Here is a 20,855-nt window from a genome sequence, read left to right as displayed (position 1 = left end):
GCGAGGGCGGGGCGTTGGGGACAGTGCGCCCTGGGTTCCAGCCTGGGGAGGGCGACACTCTGCGCCGCCACCCTCCGTGAGTGCAACTCACAAGCCGCCGCCCAGTAGCCCTTCCGCGCGAGCTGCTGCCACCGCACGGAACAAGTGCCGGGCGGCGGCTTGGGAGTCCAGGCGGACTGCACATGTCTGCAGCACCCTGCTGCGGACATGTGCAGTCCGCCTGGACTCCTAAGCCGCCGCCCAGCACCCCTTTTCCGTCCCTTCTGTGCAGCGGCAGCTCACGCGGAAGGGCTGCCAGCTTGGGAGTCCGGGCGGGCTGTGCTTCATGACGCATATGCTAAGGAGCGAGGCCCCGCCCCTGGCAGTCAAGCAGCTCGATGCACCTCTGATCTTGCCTGAATTTTTAAGTCAATTTAATTGCCCCCATCCAGCCAATAAAAGGCATTCAAGAAACCCTCACTATCTGGATTAGATGAAAATGAAAAACAAGAGTTGGTCGTCTTCAGCATACTCATAATGCCACATCCCAAAATGTGCTTGTCTCTTCCAGCAGCCACAAATTTCAAAAGAACTAAATACTGTTGGGTAGAACAACAGTCACTCAATATTACCCTCAATGTTGCTCAGACAGGAGTGGAACTATCAAGAGTGTGAAGCCTGAATACTGACAGCTTCTAGCAACCATATAGCATACAATCCCTAGAGCCTTTGTTGCAGATGGTAAACCACCACAACAAAAGTAGTTTCTATTCTGTATTCTGCCCTAAATCTGGATTGATATGGATCATGAAGATAAATATAATCCAAGGGTCACTGGAATTGCAACCCTGCTGCCTAAACATCATCTCTCCCTCCAATTTTATTCTCAAAATTGATTTCAGCAAGACCCTCTCAGTTAAGAGGACATGTCTAAGCTCAAATTGTCCGAGGACTAAATATCTGTCCCATTCACAGCTGCAACCCTTCCCTCCAGAAGAATAATGTGGCACGGGGAATTAAAGCTTGCCCTGGCATTCACAACAGAGATGAGGCAACTGCAGAGCTTGCTTCTCCCCACCCTGCTCTAAGTGAGATGAAGGGAAGCTCACTTTGGTCTCTGGCACTTTACAGAGAACCAAGTACTAAGAGCTGTGTGGATGTATGTTTTTTGCTTGTTTATAATTGTGATGTGATTCTTCTCTGTGAGGCAGGAAATGATTCTATTTTAATTCTATCGTTCACCTAAAGAAAAATCATATAGGTTCACAATACATCAGACCCTGCTAGTCTCCTTATTGGTGTAGACCAGTGTTTTTCAACCTTTTTTGGGCAAAGGCACACTTGTTTCATGAAAAAAATCACGAGGCACACCACCATTAGAAAATGTTAAAAAATTTAACTCTGTGCCTATATTGACTATATATAAAGTAATTCTCTTGAATAGGAATCAAATAAACAAATTTTTCCCACGGCACACCAGGCAACATCTCGCGGCACACTAGTGTGCCGCGGAACAGTGGTTGAAAAACACTGGTGTAGACAACAGCTATAAACAGGAATGATAAGGATCTCTATTCATTTTTCTTTTTGGTTAATAGCCAGAACATTCATGATGAATATGATATATTAACATCACCAAATTTTGTATAGTGAAGTGCTACTGTTGAGGAATCCAGTCAATACTTCATTCCTTTCTCTCCCTACACACCTCAGTTTTCTCTCACTCCCTCAAAAAAAACACTCAGCTTTCCATAGCCACAATGAGCACTCTTAACCTTCAATGGGCATTTGGTGGTGGTGGGGGGCTTTAAAAAAACATTCCTAAATATGTTTTGTACTTCTACAAGCCTTGGGGTTAACCTGAGCATACTGCAGCCTCCCTCTTGTTTCTCAGTTACTTTGTTTCAGCTAAAATCCTATCAATATTCACCAGCTGAATCTCCTGTTAAACAGGGTGAAGACACCCTGAAATTTCCATATTTACACAAGACCACACACACACACAAGTTCACTTTGAAGAATAAAGGGTTGGATTCCCACTACAGAAGTAGGAGCGGTAGGATGTAAAGGAAGGTGCAGTTGAAAAGAGAAATATGTGTTTCACCCTACCTGACTGGAAGCGCCTTCCAGTTACAGTAACAAAAATACTATTGTGAACATGGTTAAAATACACGCATTAACATTTATAGGACCACTGAGTAATATAGTGCCTTGGTTCTGCTCATTAACTTGTAAAGATTAATGCATAGACCTCAGTGTATCCTCTCCAGGCAACCACCACTATTTCAAACAGGCTCTCACCTTAGTCCATGGATGTGCCTTAATCTGGGGAAATTTAAATTCAGTGTAGTTTGGATTCATTTCTCTAATCTGTTCTCTTGTAGGAGTTCCAAGGACCTAGAAAATAGAAAACGTGGTCTATTAGCACCTTGAAACAATACAGCGTATTTTTTGCTCCATAAGACGCACATCCCCCCTCCTAAAAAGTATGGGGAAATGTCTGTGCATCTTATGGAGCGAAGGTGGGGCGGCAGGACCAGTAGCCCGGAAGGAGCCCTGCTTTTGGGCTGCACGTTCCTCCTCCGCAGCCGCCAGCGGCAAAGGGGAGGGGGGGAACGTTCCTCCTCCTCCCGCCACCGCTCGCTCTTCCCGGGGCAAAGATATGGGAGGTGATCAAAGCCAGCAGGCTCTGCCGGCGCCCCTCCTCCCACCACACTCGAGCCCAGCTCAGCATCTGGGGACCCACAGGTTTGAGTTAGAATTTTTTTTCCCCTCCTCTAAAAACTAGGTGCGTCTTATGGAGCGAAAAATATGGCGGCTACTGCAGCCAACATCTGTAGCACACAGCGCTAGTAAAAGGAATGGATGCAAACAGGAACTACACATCTAGTGCTCTCTCCAACTGCAGCCAAGTTTACATTTTAATCACTGGCTGTATTTCTTACTATGCCCTGGAGTACCGATCACATAATTAATTCAAATGTATGTAGGACTATGCACCATAATTAACATTATGCAGACCATCTCTGAAGCACTTAGATAATTTTGTACAAAATGCACTTTAGATAAGCTAAGTGCTACTGTAAACATACTTTATTTTACTACCAACAAAAAGAAGAACCTTCATATCAGTACATTCCATATAAGAAATTCCCTTTTTTTCTCCTCATGGTATGAGTAACGGATATTTTGTGTCCAGCTCCGTTAAAAAACATTGCCTTTGAGGGGATACAGCCCTATCTGCAGCATCTGATCACAGCAACTCAATCACAGATCGTATAGTCTATGAGACCTATTCAGACCTGTATTTGCAAGCACAAAAGTTGTATAAGGAGCCAAAGCACACAGGATTTTCTACAATGTGGACATGTTAAGAAAGACTTAAAATTTTGCTGTCAAGAAAAGATGAACAACAGCTGTAGCAGAAACTCCTACAGAATGAATTTCATTAGATATACACCAAGAGGTCTAAATGAAGAAGTAAACTGAATATGATGAACTGAACAAAATCTATTATTTTGTCCGCATGAGAACTATATATCTGTGTTTGACCATTTAATTTTGTGGATAACTATTCTTTCAATCACAGATTGAAAACCACCCCTTGATGCTGATATAAACCAAACTAGTTTCACAACTTATCCTCCACGTTCCTCAATTCCAGGCATGCAATTCCTTTTGACAATTTCTCTGGCCCTGATATCTATCACATGTAAGTTACAGGGCTCAGTTTTATGTTTGTTTTTTGAAGTTGGATTGCAGAGATACACAACCAACTTAGAATTGGGTCAAAATACATTGAAGGAATCTAAATCTAAATCAAATCCCTTATGAATACACAGTGGAAGTGAGGAACAGGTTTAAGGATTTAGATGTGGTGGACAGAGTGCCTGAAGAACTATGGATGGAGGCTCGTAACACTATACAGAAGGCAGCAACGAAAACCATCCCAATGAAAAGGAAAGCAAGAAAGCAAAGTGGCTGTCCAGTGAGGCCTTAAAAATAGCGGGGGAGAGAAGGCAAGCAAAATGTGAGGGAGCTAGTGAAAGATACAGGAAATTGAATGCAGATTTCCAAAAAGTAGCAAGGAGAGACAAGAGGGCCTTCTTAAATGAGAATGCAAAGAAATAGAAGAAAACAACAGAATGGGAAAAACCAGAGATCTGTTCAAGAAAATTGGGAGATATGAAAGGAACATTTCGTACAAAGATTACCATAATAAAGGACAAAAGTGGAAAGGACCTGACAGAAGCAGAAGACATCAAGAAGAGGTGGCAAGAATACACAGAGGAATTATACCAGAAAGATATGGAGGTCTCGTACACCCCAGATAGTGTGGTTGCTGACCTTGAGCCAGACATCCTGGAGAGAGAAGTCAAATGGGCCTTAGAAAGCACTGCTAATAACAAGGCCAGTGGAAGTGATGATATTCCAGCTGAACTATTTGAAATTTTAAAAGATGATGCTGTTAAGGTGCTACACTCAATATGCCAGCAAGTTTGGAAAACTCAGCAGTGGCCAGAGGATTGGAGAAGATCAGTCTACATCCCAATCCCAAAGAATGCTCCAACTACCGCACAATTGCACTCATTTCACATGCTAGCAAGGTTATGCATAAAATTCTACAAGGCAGGCTTAAGCAGTATGTGGACCGAGAACTCCCAGAAGTGCAAGCAGGATTTCAAAGGGGCAGAGTAACCAGAGACCAAATTGCAAACATGTGCTGGATTATGGAGAAAGCTAGAGAGTTCCAGAAAAACACCTACTTCTGCTTCATTGACTACGCAAAAGCATTTGTGTCGACCACAGCAAACTATGGCAAGTTCTTAAAGAAATGGGAGTACCTGATCACCTCATCTGTCTCCTGAGAAATCTCTATGTGGAATAAGAAGCTACAGTTAGAACTGCATATGGAATAACTGATTGGTTCAAAATTATTTAACTTATATGCAGAATTCATCATGCGAAAGGCTGGGCTGGATGAATCCCAAACCGGAATGAAGATTGCCAAAAGAAATATCAACAACCTCTGATATGCTGATGACACAACCCTGATGGCAGAAAGTGAGGAGGAATTAAAGAACCTTTTAATGAGGGTGAAAGAGGAGAGCGCAAAATATGGCCTGAAGCTCAACATAAAAAAAACTAAGATCATGGCCCCTGGTCCCATCACCTCCTGGCAAATAGAAGGGGTAGAAATTGAGGCAGTGAGAGATTTTACTTTCTTGGGTTCCATGATCACTGCAGATGGTGACAGCATTCACGAAATTAAAAGACGCCTGCTTTTTGGGAGAAAAGCAATGACAAACCTAGACAGCATCTTAAAAAGCAGAGGCATCACCTTGCCGACAAAGGTCCATATAGTTAAAGCTATGGTTTTTCCAGTAGTGATGTATGGAAGTGAGAGCTGGACCATAAAGAAGGCTGATCGTCGAAGCATTGATGCTTTTGAATTATGGTGCTGGAGGAGACTCTTGAGAGTCCCATGGACTGCAAGAAGATCAAACCTATCCATTCTTAAGGAAATCAGCCCTGAGTGCTCACTGGAAGAACAGATCCTGAAGTTGAGGCTCCAGACCCTGATGTTGGGAAAGATTGAGGGCACAAGGAGAAGGGGATGACAGAGGACGAGATGGTTGGACAGTGTTCTCGAAGCTACCAACATGAGTCTGACCAAACTGCGGGAGGCAGTGGAAGACAGGAGTGCCTGCCGTGCTCTGGTCCATGGGGTCACGAAGAGTCAGACACGACTAAACGACAACAACATTGAAGGAAACTTCTTAGTCACAGCAAATACCCCTGCTCCACAAATAATGAGAATATTTCACTTCTTTCCATAGCTAAGGAAAATGACTTGCTACTGCATCATGCCACAATTAATGAGCAATGAAAATTGTGAGGGTTGTGAGGAGCAGGAATCATTATCTCTGGACATTTGGTAGTGATTCCAATACGTATTTTTGCACTTTTAGATACGTTTTCTGTTTTATATTTATTACTTAATTAGATTATTCATATCCTGCTTTTCATGGTAGAAAGATTCACAAAGTGGGTTTCTTGCATTTCAAATGTAGTGAAACGACTCTGAGTGCCCTATGTGCAGAAAGGATAAAAAATACTTATTTACTTACCTAGAAAATAAAAGCCAGTATCACATTTATTTTTAAATGTAAGGAGGGTTTTATATAAACCAGTCACATTAAAATTACTATTATTTCATTTCCAATTTAAAATGATGCCCAAATAATAATAAAAGTCCCATACCTTGATTATTTCCACCAACTGATCTACACCACTGTCGCCTGGAAAAATTGGTTGTCCTAGCAACAGCTCTGCCAATACACAGCCTGCAGACCAAACATCTGGGGGAGGGGGGAAGAAACATAGGAAGATATTGTGGATTACATATATCCATTTCCTCTCTCTCTATATATATATATATGTACACACACACACACACACACACACACACACACACACACACACAGTATAAATAGAAACAGAACAGTAAGGCTTACTTTACCAGGTAAGCATTTAGGCCACTGCAGAGAAGCACCGACAATGTTCATACAAATGGTACCTTATATGAATCTGTACCAGGTCAAAACTTGCAAGGCAAAATTATATACAAAATCAGTAAAATGGTGCCAGTGTTCTTTTCAGATTGTGCCAATTTCCACAAACCCCTCCTCTAATATGAAGTTCATTTTATTCAATAGATATTTCCATTTGCATCTCCATACTGCTGCTCACATTCCCACTCACTCTCATTTCAGACCTTGATGCCTTGGCTCACTACCTTCCTCTCTAACAACATCCCAATGCTCTTCCCATGCAATTTCAACGTGTGGTTCTATAAAAATTGTGTTTTCAGTAACCAAATATTACTCAACATTACAGAGCCATTATTTGGTTGGAGTGTTGGACCAGGACCTGGAAAACCACAGTTCAAATGCCCACACAATCATGAAGCTCACTGAGTTACCTTGGGACAGTTACACACTCAGCCTAACCTACCTCACAGGATTATTATGAGAATAAAATTAGGGAGGAGAACTATGTATGTCACTTTGAGCTCCTTGGAGGAAAAGTGGCATATAAATGTAATATAAATAAATAAATGTTTATATATACAATATAAAACTAAAATCTCAAAAGAGGAGCAAGGCATTGTGCATTCTGGATTCTAGTTTACAAGGACGAAGTAACATAGATCAAAGAAGACAACTGAACACTATTGTCTACAATATGGTATTGTGGCAAAGAAAGCCAAAGTCACTTTTTAGGCTGCAAGAAAAGAAGCCTAGTTTCCAATAATTTAGAAGTAACAGTGCTGCTCTACCAATACTGACAAGATTGCATGTAGAGTTCTCTGCTTCACTCTCAGGTATACGTTAGAAAAGCTGTCCCCAATCTGCTGCCTTCCAGATGTTTTGGACTACAACTCCCATCAGCCTCAGCTAGCAGGCTACATTAGAAGAATGATCCTGCTATGCTGGAAAGGATTCAGGGAATGCTTGATGTGGCATGCTGAAAATGATTCAGGAAACAGCAACTATAAGGCAACAGATTCATTAACTGGAACTACACATTTTCAGGTGACCACATAAGTTAACCATATCAGCTAGAAAACTGAAGCATTCACTTATGTAATAAAAAATGGATGGATCATGGCTGGCATTCTGCTTCTTATATTTCTGCTTGTTCTAGAGCTGTGGTAGAAATGTCTCGTTTTAAATGCAACATGGTAGCAAACTGGATTTATACTGGGAGACCCAGATTCAAATCCTCAAGCATCTTTGAAGGTCACTGGATAATTATGGACCAGCATCGCTATTTCTCAGCCTAATTACCTAACAGGGTTGTTGCAAGGATAAGAACTGAGGGAGAAAGGCCATGTACATTGCCCTCAGCTCACTGGAGGACTGGCAGGATTTGTAAAATATGCAATTAATCAATCCAATAATCTCTATGCCAGTCCAGGGTCTGATGCCATAAAGTTCCCTGCAGCAGACTATGGGTAACCTTTATGCCTTTTATAGTTGGGCTGTCTCACTACAAAGCATAGCTTGCATCCTGCAGAAATAAACAAAGGTGGCATTGTTGATATGGCAAAAAAGGATCAGAAAATGCCACGATGTCACACAGAAATAGAGGTGGAAGGTCCTGAATACTAGAATCTGCCTCAGCACCATTTAACAGGATGCTGAAAACACAGATGAGAATCTTTTATCTTGATTTTCAGTTTGGTTTTATAATGGAACAGCAAGGGTCACCTACAATTCATTGCAAATACTGGATATCCATGTGAACTGTAGCTTTGGGGGTGGGTGGAAGTGCAGTGTTCCATAATAGCTCCTCAACAGGACGTTTTTAAGGGGTTTTGTTGTTGTATTTCAGTATAGTTGTGATTGTGTACTCTACCATTCTGATCACATAAAACATAAATATTTTAAAAAGAAATATACACATACCTATACTGGAGGTATAATCTGTAGCTCCAAAGATCAACTCTGGTGCCCTGTAGTACCGAGAGCAGATATAAGAGACATTAGGCTCTCCACGAACTAGCTGCTTTGCACTAGACATGAGGAAAGAAAAAGGAAGACATTATTTTTTAAAACAAAAACAAAAACATGCAGTGCAATTAAACATACAAATGTTATTTTGCTTTAAGATGAACCTTCATTTGCAGCTCTTCACTACATAGATCTCCTGTTGCATAATACCTTTTCACTTTCCCAAAGTCTGGGAGAAGGCACAGATGTTTAGGATCAGGGGCAACAGAACCACAGGATCCAAACTACAGAAAAGGCCCAACATCTTTAACAGCAGCATGACAGCTGTGTTATCAAAATATTCTGTCTCACTATGAATCTAATTCAGAAAAGGATACCACTGCTATCATATTCAACAGAGATAGGGAGTTAAGACATCATGAAACACATTAACTGTGTTTTAGCTTCCTGGTCTTTGCAATACAATGTACCACAAGGTACAATCTTGTCCCCAATGCTGTTAAAAGCTATGTAAGGTCTATGGATGAAGTCCTTAGGAATTGGGGGCAAAGTGCCATCACTGCTCTACCTCGCCATAGCATCTGAGTCACAATGGGTTTTGCATGATTTGGGCCATTCTCTGGTTGCACTGCTGGACTGGATGAGAGCCAATAAACTGAGCTTAAACCTTGGAAATAAAGAGACAGTGTGGGTTGGTAGTTCCCATGCCCACAAGACACACCACAGCTAGGCTACTGATGGGGACAGACCAGCACATAATTGCAGTGCTCAAAAGTCTGGACTGGCTGCCAGGTTCAAGGTTTTTGTATTAATTTTAAAAGCCCTTAAAATGCTTAGAGACTATTGTAGTTAACTGGTATAGAAATTGTTCAAATGAAATAAAATAATGAATTCCCCAGACACTTAAATCATTAATTCTTCTACTGTCCTGTACGGGACTAGAAATGTCCTTATACTGTCAAGTCTTACAAATTTCAACTACTTCATTAGGCACTAAAGTCCTTCTAATGACCTGCTGGGGTCAAGGGGGGGGGGGTAGTCAAATGTTGCACTCCCAGCCGTGCCAATGAAGTGGCCCTGCGTAACTACTCTTCCATCCTCTCCTGTAGCCTGATGTACGGATGCTAACAAGTGACAGCCGCTGGCGAGAGAAGACTGGCATCTGAGCAAAGCAGATATTGGCCCTGCATCCCTTCACTTCTATGTTGTAACAATAATGCCGTTGTGTAGTTTGCCTGTCTTTAAAATATTTACTTTCAGACAGATTTTCTTTGACCATATTTGCCAATAATGTATTTATTGCAATGAGACTTAATGTGTGCTGCAAAATGGCCTAGCTGTTGCTTCACCATAAACTTCAATATACATACCTATCTGACATGACTCAACCATGGAAAATTTAACACAGAGGCAATCACGCACACTTTGCTCATTTCCAAAATTAAGTGTAATACTGTTATAAATGGCAGTGGCCTTGTCATGCAATCCAGAATAACCACAACTACTGAAATGGAGCTCAGGATAAATACCACTGTCCCCCAACTATGTTCAACTGAACTAATTTTTGCCAGAGACACTTACCTTCCAAAATCACAAAGTTTTAGGACAGCTGTGTCGGGGTCCAGCAAAAGATTTTGTGGTTTTATATCCCGATGGCATATTCCAAAGGAATGGATATAGGCTAAACTTCGGAATAGTTGATACATGTATAACTGGAACATAAATAAGAGATTTAAAAATAAATATTATCTCCTATACTAAAACATGGCAGGAGGTTTAACATACTAACTTTTCTATAAGGCTTGACAACTAAAAATATGGTTAAAATCAACACTTTGATGTAATGTCCAAACAGGGCCCTTTTTTCATAATATATGTACCGGTATTCTGTATTTTATTTTTTCTTTCACACTTGTCTTCCACTTCAGAATTCAAAGCAACTTAATAATAGAAATGATCAAAACAGTATCAGAATAAAAAATAGAAGTATAAAATTATTAGAAAGATTAGACAATAGCAAATTCTAGTTCATCAGTTATTTTATCAATTAAACTAATTAACACCACTCAGTATTCAAACCCAAAGAGGTTTAACACTTCCTCCTCATTTATAAAAATAGAGAAAAGCTGGATACTATTTCAAATATTATGGAAACAAGTACAGTGGAAAGCTGAGAAAATATTTATATGCAAGAAAAAAGAATGAAAATCGAAGGGAACAGGAAATACAAAAATATTTTTTAAGAAAGGCCCAACTAACAATGGAGACAATTATAGAACAATTAGCTTTCTATCTACAGTATTATGAACAAGTTATATTTCAGATTCTATGGCAGCATTTGATTTGCTCCCCAGAGACAAGCTTTGGCAAACTGAGTAATGTCATTGCTGATAAAAGACTGCTCCATCTTAGTCTCTGAAAAGAAGTCGACACAAAGGAGTCAGTTATTGGATGGTCAAATTCCAGAACAGGTAAAGAGTATTAAATACCTTGGGTTACTGTTCAATATAGTATTTCTTGGGCAACATATAGACTCTATGATGTCCAGAAAGTGAATACAAGTGAGAGAGGCATTTTGAAGGGCGAAATCTCTCTCACAATTAAGTTACAGACCTCAGCTCTTTTATGGAGTTCTACTGTGGAGACGTCATCTGAGAATTGGGTCAAAATACATTCAAAAAAACTTATTGGAGTCCCTACAAATACCCTGCCTCATTAATAGGAGGGGCCTTCCTCTCTCTTCTGAAGCTATGGGACATTATTTATTATCAATATTAGACTTATTAGTTGTTTGTTACCTGTGGAGACACAGGGAAGAAAATCCATTTGGCTCAAGCCACACCAAGAGCACCCAAAGATCTCCAAGGAGAATTGCATACTCTATTTTTACAGTCAGCAAATGGGAAGCAGACTAGTGACTAAACCAGAGACCTAAAATTATCTAAATTCATCCCCTTTTCAAATTCCTATTCACTGCATTTACTGCATTAAAATTAATTAATTATCTGATTTTTATTTTATCTGTCCTAAATGTGAAACAGGGATGCAAGATCTGCTACCATTAAAATATAAGAGAGAAATGAAAGAGGTAGATATACAATAAGCTTGTTTAAGTTTTACTCAAATCCATAATTGCAACTTCTCAACTCCATGGAACTATTCCATTCTGATATTTAAATTTATATTTTATTTGTATTTATATATTTATATTGTATTTAAATCCTGATATTTGAATTTAAATTTCACCTACTAATGGGTTGCTTCAATTATCCTCACACAAAGGATAATTCCAGGCATGTATTCCAGGCATGACGAAGAGGTAAAATGTCTAAATATCCTTAAAAACTGTGCCATAGATTAGTTGGTCATGGAACCAACCAGAGGGAAGTCAGCCCTGAACTTAATTTTAAGTGGCACGCAGACACACAGAAGCTAGTGCAAGCTGTGCTTTTGAACCGGCCGGGAAAAGTGGCCACAGTACAAACAAATTCAACATATATGTAAGTGGACAACTGCCAAGAAAATCAAACACAGTCACGTTTAACTCCAGAAATGGAAACTTCCTCTTTTAGCAAAAGAAATTTAAGCAGACAACAAAGGATACATAAATAAAATAAAAGACTGAGCAGCACGTTGCTAAAAATAGAATAAACAACGACAAAAATCTTTAAATACGTTAGTAGCAGGAGACTGGCCAGGGAGCCGGTTGGATCATTGGATGAAAAGAGTCAAAGTTGTGCAAAAGGAGGAAAAGCAGACTGAGAAGAAACTGAATGACTGAGAAAAAACTGAATGACTTTGTCTTTACAATGGAAGATAAAGGGTAAATCCATGCACCTGAACTTTTAAAGAAACTGAGGAACTGAGGCAAATTGTAGGGACAAGAGACAAAATTCTTGTACTTCTGGCCAATGAGCCAAGCCATGTCCTCCAAACCATGCATACCTGTTAAACAGCTGATGCCACTGGGTGGTGGGCAGGGTTCAGTTTTGCAGAGTGCTGCTTTGCCAGCATGTTCCCTGTGGGCAATATGTTGGCAAAGAAGAGCCTTTGCCCCACACCCGTGGGTCAACCTGATTGACAGGTGGGTGGTACCAAACATCTGTCAAAGTTAGCCAGGAGAGGGGGGAAGATAACTATCTGGCCTGCTGAGCCAAAAGGGTCCCCCATCCCTGTTCTAGGCCTTACTGACAAAGTAAAAACTAACATAACATATTGTCTTGTCAAATCTTGTGCTGAAGTCTTCCTGTGGGTTTCCCACAGGCCTCTGGTTGGCCACTATGAGAACAGGATACTGGACTAGATGAGCCGTTGGCCTGATCCAGCATGCTCTTCTTATATCACCATGTCCAGATGGCATCCACCTGAGAGCATTTAAGAACTCAAATGTGGAATTGCTTATCATCTTGCTTTACATTTTTTTATTAACATAAAATAAAAATGCAAACAAACAAGAAGTGGGTCCTTCTGCATCTATCATTATATTACAGCACATTTCTAATATGTTTTATTACTGGAATGGGTCATAAGAAGGCAACAGTAGAACAGAGTATGTTACAATAAAAAGATCTATGGATTTTTCTGGTTTTTAATCTAACTCCTTCTGTTCTACAATGTATACATAACCCATACCCTTTAAACACACTGAGGATCCGGGGGGGGGGGGGGGAATGGCAGCACTGTCTTTCTCCAGTTTGTTCACCTCTATTAGACGACTTCTAAATTTGAAGAAATTTTATTACATCTAGGTCATTGGGGCAGAGAACTGGAATCATCTGCTCTTTATAAGGAACTGCCCGGGGAAAAGGTGAAGGCTATGAAGCTCAGTCATAGCAGACAGGAAGGCAATAGTGAGGAGTATGCTGCATTAATCCAGCTTCTGAACTAAGAACAGCGTACTGCAAGAGTTACAGACAACAATAAGGCTAATGGTGTGCTATTAAAAACACAAGTGCTAAAGATATTTCAATTAATTTATTGTCCAAACACATGCCAGGACATGTCAAGCAGAAGGTATTCATCAGAACAGAATCAACAAAGCTATCCATGCTCAATATCTAAAATAGTCCTTGTCATTTTTGTTGTTTTTATCAGTACTTCCAAGATATTGCAAGAATCAGCCTTTCTAGTTTTTTGGCACTTTGCTATATAAGCTGGAATCCCATTGTATATGGCAAATGGAAGCCATTTTGGCATATGGGTTGTATACTTATACAGTATAAGTAATAAAATTGTAAGAATGTCACCATGCTGCAGTTCAGGGGGCCACCTCTGGGTAGTGCTGCAAACTACAGCATGACCAGCTAGACTCTCAAAGCTACTGGACTATCACAGCAGCTCTAGGCAGAGGAGGAGGCAGACAGAGGCAGGGCATCCCTGGCCCAGGCCAATGAGTGTGTGGGCATCCCAGACAAGCAGACTGGCTAAGCCAGCCTTCAGCTTCACAACTGCAGCAGACTGAGATGGAAAAGGAGAAGCAACCCTGCACCGCTCCTTTCAGATTGGAGTTTGAAAAAATCAGTGATGGGCTAAATTTTCAAACCTTCCCATACACCCTTTGTTGCCGCCACTGCTTGCAAAATTAAGGGGAACAAGGGAGATAAAGTTTCCTCTTCCATGCCCAACATGGCTGCCACCACCACAGCTGTTGCTGTGATAAAGAGAAGTTTGTATTTTAAAATGCAGCAAGGAGGGGGGGCATTACATAAAAGTTTGGTAAGGTGTACAGGGAGGAGGAAAGTGCTTGGCAGGTGGGAGATGGGCTGGAAAGCAGGGGTACTAGCCCCTAGTAACCTAACAGAATCACAGAATTGTATACTTGGACCACAAGGGTCATCTAGCCCAACTGTCTGCATAAATAAAAACATACAAGTGTAGATATGACAGCATGTCTAAATCAACCCCCATTTAGACAAGCCTGCACTTCCTTTCAACAACAGGGCAGTCTTATGGTACAGCTTAGCATCCCCTTTGCAGTAGCAGCACTCTCCCCAACCAAGTGTCTCCATTGTCAAGCTCTCCAGAGCAACACTGCACAATGTGCAAGAGGCTGTCATTAGAAATAAACAAAGGGCATTAGCAGACCCATTTCTGCCAATGAACATCTAAACCTGATTGCTGCCCTATGTCTGATGTAACAACCAACTAACCAACCAACCAACCTTCTAGGTTATCATTTCATTTTACCTACCTTCACAAATATCATCGGGAGTGTCTGCTTGGCCCGACTATAATGTCTGGCAACTCTGTATACTGTTTCAGGAACATAGTCCAGAACCAAATTAAGGTATACCTCATCTTTCTGGAAATGGGAAAAAGGAAAAAGACAGAGATGAATTAAGAAAGATTAAATGAAACCAGAAGTGTGGTATTTTTTATGGCGCTTTTTACAGGAGGGAAGCCGTTTTTTAAAAAACAAAATCTTGTTTACATCCATAGACCATATACCAGGAAATGCATTAACTTTTGTAGCACAAAACAACCCATGCCTGTAAATGCTATATCATGCTGATTACATTTTTTTTTTAGTGCAAATGAGGCCAGGCAAGTAATAGGATTACTTTGAGCCATATTTCAACCCCTTGAAAAAGGTATTCATCTGTTTAAAAGGAATTGTATTTAAAACATATGCAAGTATATGGTGACATGGTATCTTCAAGTACTAGTAATAGACTGAAGGGCAGGCTTTCTGGACGATGTGTTTATGAGAACTAGGTACCATGAAGCATGGCATGGGAAGACTGGAAAGAAGAAACCAAAGAATTTAGAAACTGCAAAATGTATCCTAAATGTATCCTAAATGAGGCATGTGGTTATAACAGTTCCTTCCCAATGAGTGCCATTTGCAATTATATTTTGCACATTTGTGATTTTACGGTGTACAGTTAAAATACTTCCTCTGTAGCCATATGCGTTCCAAATGATCAGCATGTAGTAGCAGATGGCAGGGTGGGGCAGTGGCGTTCTAGCCTCCGATGTCACTGTTGCATACTGGGAGGGTGAGAGGGAGGGGACAGGTAGCAGGAAGGTTGGCATGGAGCAAAAGCACTGGCAGAAGTGTTGGGTTGCCTTTGCTGGGCACTGCTGTCTCTCTCCCCCCCCCCCCCGGCGTATGCAGCAATGATGTGGGCAACCAAAGATCAGATAAGCACTACTGCCCCACCCTGCCACATGTTACAGCTCCTGACCAGAGTCTCTCTAACCAATTATTCATCTGATTTAGCTTCTCTCTCTTTTTTCCCCTCTTTCTTTCTTTATACAACAGGGATTAATGTGGTCTCCCTGTCCAGAAGAGGGTGCTGATGATGCCAGCTCAACTGAGCTCCACATTCAAAAGCTAGCAAGTTCTAATGCATCCCATTCCCGCCCCCACCCCCCACCCCCGCAGCAAAGTTCTCATTAAATTACTCCTCCTTGCCACTGTTTGCTCACTCATCCACCTTCTGATTTTGAGGGCTACTTTTGTAGGATGGTGACAAGAATGAGGAGGAGGAGGATGCACAACTGCCTGAAGTTTGCCAGCTGCTGCTGATTCCACTATTCAGCTGCTACCATCTCACAAACCCAAATGATTTGCTTCCTGCATGCCTCTCAAAACATACCTTCTCTCCACTGGAGTAAAAGAAATAGCGCAATCTGACAATGTTACAATGATCGAGCTTTCTCATGATTTGAAGCTCTCGATTCTGAAAAAGAGAATATTTGGCAGGTATTACAAAGGCACACAACCTATTATTAATCTTTGCATTAATTTATTTATATACTGCTCACTTGTCAAAACAGCTTTCTAAATGGTTTGCAAGTATAAAGCCAAGTATAAAAAATATATTATTAATATTAACAGCAATATAATTTTATCGAAACATTCAGAATGATACATTTTAAGACAATTAAAATAGTGTAACAGTTAAAACAACAATTACAACAAATAGATCAAGCTAGGAATTGAGGGTAATGCTTCTCTAAACAGGTGCATCTTCACGAGTCAGCAGTATGCCAGTGAAGCTCCTCGTATTTCAGCAGGGAGATTAATTTCATACGTAAGAGTTTAAACTCATTTGTTTTGTTAGAAATTCTCTCATTACAAATGCAATCGTTTACTTCCCAATAACCAAGTTTTTCTGGACAGTTTACTGTAAAAACTGAAAACTTTAAGTAAAATATAAACATGAAAAATGAGACAGAACCAAACAGAATATTACATTAGTGCAAATAACTTTAAACACACTAAAATAATAAACACTAAATGGTGTGGGGAACTAAAATGGTATTTCTCTGGCACTGAACAGTCCCCCAAGTAAGTGTCAAGTGATCGTATCTGATGAAGGCATTCCACAACTGGGGTGTGACTACTAAAAAGGAATTCTTTCTAGTAGCTGCCCACTGCACTCCATTTGTCAAACTACATTAGTATGTGGAAGGCATGAGGACAGGATTCAAGAACATTTCAGCATAGCTAACCTATATTTTGCTTTTCAGAAAGCTTATGAATCTTAGAAAGTGTGACACACCATTGTGCATAATTCATCTAATTTTGCACTGTAATTCACCATACAAGTAAGGCTATACCTAAAACCAGCATTGACTTTGGGATGGTATAACTCAGTCTACAATCTCTGTCATTCTCTAGTTCAGGGCTCTACCACTGTGGGGGGCCGGAGGGCACATTTGAAAATCTAAGGAAAGTTCACAACAGTTAAGCAACAATTTTACAGAAAAAACTGGCGTACTCAAGGGACCCCCACCACCATCACAGAAAAAAAATACAACAGGCCAAAACCACAGAACAAGCAAACAACCCCAACCAAAACACACAAATAAAATTTAAAAACTGAAGGGGCACAAGGCCTTGGTGGGCACCATGATACTTTTGAGTATCTATCTAGGGACCCCAGCTTTAGTTTGGGGGCAGACAGGCAAGTTAAAGCTATTCCTAAAGCCTTAAAGCCCAGCATCAGAGAACTCTCTCCTGTTCCAAAGCAATATCCTTACTTTCAAATTCAAAAGCAAAAAGGTGTCTCTTGACATAAAAAGATTACTTGTTACTTATTTTTCAGGCCGTTTCTCTGCACCAGCTCATTCTTCAATTTCAGAGACATATTACTCTCTCTCAGCCCATTTAAACTAGTTATAGCTAATTAACATTTCAGATGGTAGAAAAAGAAGTACTTTCTATCCACAAAGCCCACTTCCAGGAACAACCTGGACATGAGCAAAAGTATCAACCAGCTGAACATTCCATGCTACCTCCATTTCTATAAAATATTCATATGTGTTTGGTAGACAATCAAACGGACACAACTAGGTCAATTCCAACTAAAGCAAGCTGGTTCCTCAATATCTTCTTGGTACTCCATGCAACAACACATTTACTTGAGTCTGCATGTACACTGGTCATCAGATGAAACTTTCTGAACCCATATTAGAGAGCCAGAATAGTAAAATAACTATTAGAATGTTCATTTGGGCCTCAGGGGGACCTAAGTTCAAATCCCTGCTTAACTATGAAGGTAGCTCAGTAGCTTTGAACAAGTCATTATCATTCAGATTAGCCTACTTCATATGGCTATACAAGGATAAAATGAGAATAATTCCATGTACCCCACTTCCCTGATCTCTTTCAACAAATAATTTTCAAATCCACTTCAGGGCCAAATTACATGTAACATTAAATGCATCTTTCTATCTAGCCTACAGGATTGTTTTTTTAAATGCAAACTTCAAAGCCAAGGAGGGCTGATAATTAACAAGATCAGAGCAGAAACCAAGAAGGGATTTCCTCCTCTGCTTCAGTTCCAAAGAAAAGATCTCTCCTGAACCTGGTATTTGCTTTGGAGGTTGTTGGGTCAAGCAGGGAGAGGAGGCGGACCTTAAAACCCTCCACCCTCCACAGTAAAACACTACACCACCCCACAATAAAATACAAAACAGTCTCTTCTTGCTTGGAGTTAATTTTAATTTTGATTGCTCGTATTACATCACAGAGCCTGATTTCCTCCCACTGAATCTTTTTGTCCCTCCTTTACTTCAGGAAGTGACCAAGACTCTTCCAGATCCCACACACCAATGAAGCTTATTTTCTGATAAGTGAAGGGTTAAGGACATAGTGAATCCCAAACTTTGGTCTCCTGTTTGTAGGTGTATGAGTTGTCCAGGTCCTGACTTCTGCCACTCAGGGTGCCTGGGGAAAGGAGTGAGTTGTAATCTAAAGCCCAGGTTCCCTTTGTCCCTTCACTCTCTTTTGGCCAGTTAATAGCTGGTTCCGATTCCTTTCTAGGGACCAGATGAGCTATAAGGGGTCAGGAACTTTGAATGAAACCACCATCTTTTTCTTGCCCCTTTCCTGTGCAGCAGTATCACCAGAAATTTAAATGCCTCCATGTTGCTTCACTCTGCCTCATAGAGTTCATCCCTGTTATTGACTTGGATGGAGGCTCATCAACTCAGCAGAGGTGTACTGCACCAGCTGTGTGGTTCATAAGCAGTTGTGTGACTCAGCTGCTTCTATGTAAAGCCAGATCCTCCTCTATTCCTGGGAAGCAGTGACAGGGGTAAATCTCCCACTGGCTCAATGTATTATTACTTGGTAGTTGGTCTGAAGGCTGGCATGAGGAGCTGGCATAGTTAGGGAGCTCTTTGAGTCCTTTAGCCACTGCTGATCAGAGATGCTGGAGCAATCTCCAATTTCTTGATGGGAAAAGTGTCTGGTGGCAGCAAATAAAAAGACTGGGCACAAAAAAATCACACTCTGCTGGTTTGTCCAGACACCCTCCCAGCAACAAATAGAATTCCCCAGATCAGTAACATCTCTGACCTTTAGCTGCTATATCAATGAAAAATATGAGCATCTCTGATCTGTGACTTTTGACGGCTAGTCCCAGTTATTATTCTCTAATGAGGGGGTAGTTTTCTTTCCACCTGATTACTGAGATGTCATCACATCACTACAAGGTCAAAGGAAATGCAATTACAGTTCAAAGGCATAATTTCCAGCTTCCTTCCTATATATCCTGCACAAAAATACAACCAAAAGACTACAGTGTCAATGCTCACAATATACTCCATAGGGAAACATCATTCATCAAGTACTGACACATAAGAACAGAATAAATAGCATCATGAATGTTCTTAACTTTTCTTACTTCTTACCTTAAACCTCTTGTCTTGCAGAACTTTCTTAATGGCAACCAGTTCTCCTGAATCACAGAGTTTGGCTTGATATACAACACCAAAAGATCCATTTCCAATCACTTTGGTGTCTGTGTAACTAACTTCTTGAGGCCTGTCTGGACCCTGTCCAGGAGTTGCTACCACTGTGGTCACTTTGCTGCCATCTTTGTCTCCTGGAACATACAAAAAGTGAGACAGTTAATATGGAAAAATCTATTACATTAGAAAATATCACACAAGGTATATGTCCATATAGAAAACTGTGTTAAGAGAAATGGGTTTTTTAGTATGCATTTCCTTATAACAAAGAGTATTCCAACTACTTATTTGTTTCAATATATTTTTTATTTTTCTAGTTTCCTATGTTCCTAAGATGGAGAAATATAAGCCGACATATTATTGCTTATACTGTTCCAATGAATATTGATCTACTGATTTTACTGAAACTACTGCAATAAATCTTGACTATCTGGTTAAAACCTGTAAAGTGCTATTCAGGTGAGACTGCCAGTGAACTTCCTGATACAAAAAGGACATTACTGTGCAAAGTCAGAGATCTGGAACACATGATGCCCACTGTAACACATTTCTACTTTTCTGCAGATAAAATCATTCATACCTAGTTCTCCTTTTAGCTTCTTCTCTCTAAACACTTTGAAGATTTGGCATTCAAGTCATCAGTAGCATCAGGGTTAAGAACACAAAAAGATAAAAGTTCTTGCATTATACTTGGCAAAATATCACTAAGCTCCCTTATTGTTTTTCAGTGTTAGTTACAAGAGAGTATACTGGCCAACTATGAAAATAACCTGAACTTAACTGGGTTGCTTCTTTGAGAAACATATTCTTTTAAATATGCAAAGCACTGAAAAATACTATAATAAAATCAATACTGAAAGGTTAACATTGCAGACGCACTCAAACAGAAACTGTGTGCTGGAAATAACTGATCCTTTTTTGTTTTCAGTTTTACAATTACACCATATTCCATTCTTATACAGTATTTCTTTTCGACTTCCTACTCAACATTCCATGACGGTTCTTTTTAATTCTTGCTTAGCTGCATATGCATCAATTCTTTCATCTTATTTTCCACACTTTAGTATCTTTTATATTGTCTACTGTTGGTCACAAATTATACCCTACCTGGAATTTATATTTGAGGTCATTTTTTTGTAAATATTCCCC

General features: G+C 40.3%; 1 protein-coding gene across 2 annotated transcripts in view; it reads right to left on the bottom strand.

The window, feature by feature from the left end:
- Positions 1–20,855, bottom strand: part of GSK3B (glycogen synthase kinase 3 beta) — a 61,067-nt gene that overhangs the window by 17,612 nt on the left and 22,600 nt on the right. For both annotated transcript variants that reach the window (XM_033172973.1, XM_033172974.1), the window contains exons 2-8: positions 19,647–19,840; positions 16,100–16,183; positions 14,689–14,799; positions 10,080–10,210; positions 8,454–8,560; positions 6,244–6,341; positions 2,281–2,376 (exon numbers count right to left, since the gene is read on the bottom strand). In XM_033172973.1, coding sequence (XP_033028864.1) covers positions 2,281–2,376; positions 6,244–6,341; positions 8,454–8,560; positions 10,080–10,210; positions 14,689–14,799; positions 16,100–16,183; positions 19,647–19,840 — 821 coding nt within the window. The remainder of the gene's footprint in view (positions 1–2,280; positions 2,377–6,243; positions 6,342–8,453; positions 8,561–10,079; positions 10,211–14,688; positions 14,800–16,099; positions 16,184–19,646; positions 19,841–20,855) is intronic.

Source organism: Lacerta agilis, chromosome 16, assembly GCF_009819535.1.
Source record: "Lacerta agilis isolate rLacAgi1 chromosome 16, rLacAgi1.pri, whole genome shotgun sequence".
Lineage (NCBI taxonomy): Eukaryota > Metazoa > Chordata > Lepidosauria > Squamata > Lacertidae > Lacerta > Lacerta agilis.
The sequence above is the reverse complement of the archived record's forward strand: the minus strand, read 5'-3'. Positions and strand labels throughout refer to the sequence as shown.